The 7,550-nt window shown below is 39.9% G+C and overlaps 2 protein-coding genes across 2 annotated transcripts; both read left to right on the forward strand.

The window, feature by feature from the left end:
• The first annotated feature begins 846 nt into the window (after nucleotides 1–846).
• LOC137809518 (uncharacterized) lies at nucleotides 847–2,055 on the forward strand. Its single transcript, XM_068610626.1, has one exon. The coding sequence runs from the start codon at nucleotides 847–849 to the stop codon at nucleotides 2,053–2,055; it is 1,209 nt and encodes a 402-aa protein (XP_068466727.1).
• A 2,178-nt stretch (nucleotides 2,056–4,233) lies between these two features.
• Nucleotides 4,234–4,839, forward strand: LOC137809519 (uncharacterized). Its single transcript, XM_068610627.1, has one exon. It carries the CDS (start codon nucleotides 4,234–4,236, stop codon nucleotides 4,837–4,839), a length of 606 nt encoding a protein of 201 aa, XP_068466728.1.
• The last annotated feature ends 2,711 nt before the right edge of the window (nucleotides 4,840–7,550 follow it).

Here is a 7,550-nt window from a genome sequence, read left to right on the forward strand (position 1 = left end):
CCTGCAGTGGTATTGGCCCATTGGATTCAACTCAAACTTTTACATTTTAAATAAATATAAACTTTTACAATATTTTTATAATAGATTTTATGGGTCAAAATTTATGAGATCATACAAGTTTAATTTCTTGGATTTAGAAGGTGTACCGATTGGGCCGAGAGATTGGTCCGAAAGGTCCAATTAGGTCGATGCCAACCGAAAGCAATGTGAAGATTGAGCCGAGAGTTCAACCCAAAAGTGAACTAAAAAAGTCAATTGAGAGAATTAAAAGAAAGAGATAAAATAAAATGGAAATTATTATTAAGCAAAAGCCCATGAAACTGGGCCCAACTGGGCCCAAATATGTAGGTGTGTGTAGTAAATGTTTAATACAAAGAGAAAAGGCCCAAATAACTTATGGGCCCAATAAAAGAGTAGTATAAATAGAGGGTCATCCTGAGAGGTAAGTAAGGGTGAATTCATTCTAATATATTGTAAAACTGAATCTAACTTTGGCATCGGAGCACCTTTCAGGTACGCACACCCATCTGTGAGAGGAAGCCAAGACCAAAAACCGAAAGATCAAATGGAGTAAATTAAAGTTGACTGGGAAGTGTCCGTCAAGCAATACAATAAAACGTGAAAGATTTTCGAACCAAGTACAAACCAAGAACAAATAAGCCAAAAGATCACGCCGAGAAGGGAGTCCGGAAGCGAAGGCCGAGAGGTCAACGGGTGGAAGGCAAAGGGAGTTTGTTTCTAGGTCCTTGTAAGAACATTTTGGCGCCCACCGTGGGGCCGAGAAACAAAATGAGCGAAAGAGGAGAACATTCCAGAGAACAAGAAGATTGTCAGAACGCTATGACCATGGCCATGTTAATACAATTGCAAGAGGAATTTGAGACACTGAAGAAGAGTAATGAAGAGGAGTTGAGTATGTTGAGAGTTGAGAATGCTTACATGAGACAAAGATTAAATGAAGAAACCGTGTTGAATGCTTCCCTTGAAACTTTTCAGCCGAGAACACATGTTAATGAAAGAGAGAATAAGGAAGAGAGTTTCGGGGTCACACAAAGGAAGTTACCTGAGATTTCTGGTATCGCTGTGAAAACGCCAGCCAGAAGACACCCGTTTTCTGAGACTATAATAGAGACCCCATTACCTGACAATTGGAAAAGTCTAACAATAGAGAAGTATGATGGGAGTACAAATCCAGATGAACATGTTGCTATATACACAACTCAAATAAGTCTGTACACGTGGAATGACGCCATCCTATGCAGAGTGTTCCCAACTACTTTCAAAGGAGCAGCTTTAAGCTGGTTTACCTGGTTACCACCATTATCTATTGATTGTTTTGACACTTTGATAGAAAAGTTTGGAGCTCAATTCGCTACAAGTAGACCACATCACTTAACATCGATAGCTCTCGTAAACATAAGACAAGAACAAAATGAGTCGTTGCGAGCTTTTATGGAACGCTTTGGAAGAATGGCTTTAAGTATTAGAAACCTCAGTCCGGAAGTTTCTATGCATCATATGATAACTGCGTTGAGACCGGGACCATTTGCCGATAGTTTGTGCAAAAAACCGGCCGTAAGCCTTGATGAATTAAGACGGCGTGCAGCAAAGTTCATGCAAATGGAGGAGTTAAGGGACTTCAAGAATCAGGCAAGGATGGACGTGAAGAACGAGAAGAAAACAAATGAAAGAGAGGCAGGATATCAAAGCAGACGTTTCAGAGAGGAACCCCGTGGCCGAAAGTTTCAACAATACACACCATTGAGCACAACTCGGACCCGAATTCTTCAAGAGGCGATGGCAACTGAAGTAATACCGCCACCAATGAAAGCACGAACCCCAGATCGAGCTGACCACAACAAACATTGCCAGTACCATAAAAATCATGGCCATCACACTGAAGAATGCATAGCTCTGAAAGACCGAATTGAAGAGTTGATCCAGACAGGGCAATTAAAACGCTTTGTTAGAGTCGGAAGAATGAAGGCCAGTCAAAGTCCAGAACAAGATGTCAGGAGTAGAGGAGAAAAATTTGGAAGAACGACTGATATATAAAACGATCGAAAGGAGAGAAGAGGAGGAAGAGATGAAAAAAGAGATCTAAGAAGTGGAGGAAGCCACCTCCATTCTCAAGAGAGAAGGAGCCGACAACGCAGTTTGGGAAGGCCGGTTAGGGGGTTCATTAATACCATCTCTGGAGGCTTTCCGGAAAAGGAAACATATAATACGATAGGAAAGAAATATTCGAGTGGTACCATGACCGTGAATTATGTTTTCAAAAGAAGAAGTTTACCACCTATGTTATTTACTGATGAAGATTTCCAAGATATTGATCCTGATCAACGAGACCCAATGGTGATAACAGTTGAAATTGCCAAGTACGCGGTAATGAAAACTCTAGTAGATCATGGGAGCTCAGTCGATAATCTGTTCTGGGAAACCTTCAAAAAGTTACATTTGAAAGAACAAGACATGGTCCTTTTGAAGGAGCAAATAATTGGGTTTTCAGGTGAAAAGGTTGACACCAAAGGATATATCGATTTGCCGACAACCTTTGGTAGAGGAAATGCAACGAAAACAATTACAATCAGATACCTGGTGGTAGATACTCGTACTTCTTATAATGCCTTGTTAGGAAGATCTTCGTTGAATAAGTTGGGAGCTATAGTGTCGACGCCACATTTGGCAATGAAATTTCCAACAGAACAGGGAGACATAGCAACCATATATGTCGATCAAAAAGCAGCCAAAAAGTGTTATGCGACCGGATTGAAGATGGTCCAAGAGCCGAGAGTGGCGACCGGAAGTATGGAAGCAAGAAACATGGTTGCAATGGTGGACTTGGATCCCAGAATGAATGATGATGAAAGGATAGAGCCAAGAGAAGAAATTACATCGGTTCAATTAGGTGAAGATGAAACGCAATGTACATATGTTGGGGGTAGTATGCCCAAAGAAATGATTGATGACTTAGTGGCAGTTATAAGAATGAACAAAGATTTGTTCGCCTGGAAGGCATCAGACATACCGGGAATTGATCATAACATCATTTCTCACAAATTATCTGTTTGCCGAGAAGCAAGACCGATAGCTCAAAAACGAAGGAAGTTGGGAGAAGAAAGACGAAAAGCTGCTCTTGAAGAAACTGAAAAATTGTTACAGGCAGGTTTCATTAAAGAAATCCAATATACGACTTGGTTAGCAAATGTAGTTCTAGTCAAGAAGGCAAACGGAAAGTGGAGAATGTGTACTGATTATACAGATTTGAACAAGGCATGTCCGAAAGATTCATATCCTTTGCCGAGTATTGACAGGTTGGTTGATGGGGCATCTGGTCAAGCCATGATGAGTTTCTTGGATGCTTATTCCGATTACAATCAAATACAAATGTATAAACCTGACATCCCGAAGACTGCATTCACTACCGATATGGCAAACTATTGCTATCAGGTCATGCCTTTCGGTTTAAAAAATACCGGAGCTACATATCAAAGATTGATGGATACGGTGTTTAAAAAACAAATTGGAAAGAATATGGAAGTGTATATGGATGATATGATTGTCAAGTCGCATGTGGTAGATAACCATGTGAAAGATCTTGAAGAAGTATTTGCACAGATAAGGAAGTATAACTTGCGATTGAATCCAAAAAAATGTGTTTTTGGAGTCAAAGGTGGGAAGTTTCTCAGCTTCATGTTGACTAACAGAGGAATTGAGGCAAATCCAGATAAATGTGAAGCAATAATGAATATGAGGAATCCGATAAATTTGAAAGAAGTTCAGAGGTTAATAGGAAGGTTAAATGCATTGGCAAGGTTTTTGCCAATACTTGCCGAGAAGTCAAAACCGATAATGAAGTTGTTAAGGAAGGCCGAAACGTTCACGTGGAATGAACAATGCGAGCAAGCTTTTGCTACGATTAAAGAGACGATAGCTAAACCTCCCATCCTGGTCAAACCTATGTCAACTCTGCCTATCATCGTCTACCTTGCCACTTCTCACGAAGCCATAGGAGCAGCCTTGATATAAGAAAATCCAGAACAAAAGCCTATATACTTCGTGAGCAGAGTTCTCCAAAGCGTCGAAACCAGATACCAACGGGTTGAAAAAATTGCCTTAACACTTGTGTACACAGCAAGGCGACTCCGGCCATACTTTCAGAATCATCAGGTTATTGTCAGAATCGATTGCCCGATAGCCAAAGTATTAAGAAAACCTGAACTTGCGGGAAGAATGGTAGCATGGTCAGTAGAGTTGTCAGAATTTGGAATCAAATATGAGCCACGAGGAGCAATCAAAGCACAAGCATTAGCAGACTTTATTATCCAAATGCCGACAACGGAAGCCGATCATGAAGCGTGGATTGTATTTGTTGACGGATCATCCAGCAAGAAAGGGAGTGGGGCAGGAATCGTGCTAGAAGGACCAGGGAACTTTCATTTGGAAATGGCCCTGAAATTTGAATTCAAAACTTCAAATAATCAAGCCGAGTATGAGGCTTTAATTGCAGGATTGGTTTTAGCCAAAGACATGGGTGCACAAAATGTTATATGCCGGAGTGATTCTCAATTAATGGTTGGACATATGAAAGGTGAATACCAGGTAAGAGATCCCTTATTATTAAGGTATTATCACAAAGTCTTGAGCATTATGGAAAACTTTATCACAGCCGAGATCATACATATTCCGAGAGAACAAAACACAAAAGCAGATTCTCTATCCAAGTTGGCAAGTCAACGAAGACAACCTCAGCACAACTCCATTTTACAACAAACCTTGCACAATCCGACAGTTGGAGTGGAAGAATGTTTGATTGTTACCACAGAGAAAGATGATTGAATTCGATCATACAAAGAAGTGATTAACAATCAAGAACAAGGAATTGAAATTGATGTTAGAATGGCTAGAAAAGTCGCTAATTTTATCCTCATAGGGGATGAACTGTACAAGAGAGGGTTTTCAACTCCTTTGTTAAAGTGCCTTTCTCATGAGCAAGCTGAACATGTAATCCGAGAACTTCATGAAGGACTATGTGGATTGCACTGTGGTGCGCGAACAATGGCAACAAGAATCTGTCGTGCCGGATATTATTGGCCGACAATACGAGAAGATTTCAATCAATACGTTAAAACCTGTAAGAAGTGTCAGGAATTTGGAAGCCTCAACCATATACCATCACAAGAGTTGCAAAGCATTGCTTCTCCCTGGCCATTTGCTAAATGGGGAATGGATATCCTCGGCCCATTCCCTTTAGGCCGAGGACAAACAAAATTCATGATTGTTGCGGTTGATTATTTCACAAAATGGATAGAAGTTGAAGCGTTGACAAAAATAACAGCTCAACAAGTTCAAACATTTGTGTGGAAGAACATAATTTGTAGATTCGGTATTCCACATTCTATTATAACTGACAATGGCCGACAGTTCACTGATAAAAAGCTTCTGGAATTCTATGCGGATTTGGGAATCAAATCTACAACCACCTCAGTTGAACATCCGCAAACAAATGGGCAAGCAGAATCAGCTAACAAAGTCATTCTCAGTCAACTAAAGAGAAAATTGGGAAGTGCAAAAGGGTTGTGGGCCGAGAAGTTACTTGAAATATTGTGGGCATATAGATGCACACCGCAGACATCAACTGGAGAAACACCATTTAATCTCACATATGGAACAGATGCTATGTTGCCCATAGAGGTCACTAAACCAACATTACGAAGACAAATAGAAGATTAGAGTGTTAATAATGAATGTTTAAAGGCAGAATTAGATTTGATTGAAGAACTTCGAGAGAAAGCCAAAATCAGAGAAGAGGCAGTAAAAAGAAGAGCATGTAAGAGGTTCAATGCGAAGGTAAGACCGAGAAATTTTAGTGAAGGAGATTTGGTATGGAGAATGAGAACTGATGCAAGAAAAGATCCAGCACAAGGGAAGTTAGCACCAAACTGGGAAGGACCGTTCAGAGTAAAAGAAAACTTGAAGAATGGAGCCTATAGGTTGGAAACGTTAGACGAAAAGTTAATACCCAGAACTTGGAATACGAGTCACTTAAAATTTTATTTCAGTTAAGGCTTGTATTTAAGAACACTAACTATTGTATATTAAGATCTTTTGTTGAAAGTTCTAAGTGTTAACTAGAAACTCTCGGTCTTGGATACTTTCACTCCAGGTGAAATCCTTCCGAGAGAACATTTACATATAATTCTTTCGGTCTCGGATGCTTTCACTCCAGGTGAAATCCTTCCCGAGAGAATATTTACTTATAATTCTTTCGGACTTGGATACTTTCACTCCAGGTGAAATCCTTCCGAGAGAACATTCACGTATAATTCTTTCGGTCTTGGATGCTTTCACTCCAGGTGAAATCCTTCCCGAGAGAATATTTACTTATAATTCTTTCGGACTTGGATGCTTTCACTCCAGGTGAAATCCCTCCCGAGAGAACATCTACTTATAATTCTTTCAGACTTGGACGCTTTCGGCTTAATCTGATTTTTTCATTTGATTCGGCTGCTTCTCTTTTCAATTTCTCAAACTCAGTAGAAGCAATATGGTTCTTAGTTTCTTCCCTTATCGCTTTACTAATCAGAAAAGCACGGCTAGTTAGTTCAAACATCGAATGAGCTAGAGAAGGAACAGAAACAACTTTGAACATATCCCGAGCAGAGGAATCAAGATTGCAGTCAACAAAATCTGAAAAATGTGTGGACGACGTAAATATTGTTTCAAAGAGAGATTGAGAAGAACTCCCGGAACCATGACGATGTTTCTTAGAAGAGTGTGACCTTCTATTACTTTTGTCTCGTTTCCTACTCTTCTTAGAAGGTCCTATTTCGGCATCCGCGGCAATTTCAACCTCTAAGCGAGAGGCAGGCTCAACAACTTCATTTTCTGTTTGTGGAATTTCTTTCTCAAGACGAGGAGTTGAGCCTCCAGCTTGGTTAAACAACTTAGAAAAATAAGCACGATCCTTCGGCTTCGTTGCCGCCATTAAACCTGAACATCACCAAAAGATTCAGCAAAGTTAAAATTCTATTATTACTAAAAGAGAGAATCCGAAAAAATCACATACCCATGAAATCTTTTTGGGGTTTATGAGAAACGTATAGCCGAAGCAGAGCACGAGTTGGAATCTTAAGGGAGAAGTGACCTAGAACCGCAATAACATGCTTCTCTTCGATAGTCATGGAATAATAAGAACAAGAGTTAAATTTCACGGGAGCACGGGTCCAGTAGAAAGGGAATTTTGGAATATCACCATCAAAGAAATACTTTCTCCCGGTTTCCTTAATGAGAATTTTAAAGAAACCTCCTTTGAAGTTTTTGTATGAAGAAGTAAATGGAGAAAGAAAACAAATTTTTGTCTTACTAATCAGGGACAACCAACTAGGCTTCTTACCGGGCCAAGAGCTATAGTAATATAAAAAAGTTTTCGGACTCGGAGTTAAAGAAAGGTATTTACACAAAATGCTAAAAGCTTGCATATAAACCCAACCGTTGGGGTGAAGTTGAGTAGGAGCAACGTTAAGAAAACGAAGGACACCCATCTGAAA

This window comes from Phaseolus vulgaris, chromosome 2, assembly GCF_000499845.2.
Source record: "Phaseolus vulgaris cultivar G19833 chromosome 2, P. vulgaris v2.0, whole genome shotgun sequence".
Classification (NCBI taxonomy): domain Eukaryota; kingdom Viridiplantae; phylum Streptophyta; class Magnoliopsida; order Fabales; family Fabaceae; genus Phaseolus; species Phaseolus vulgaris.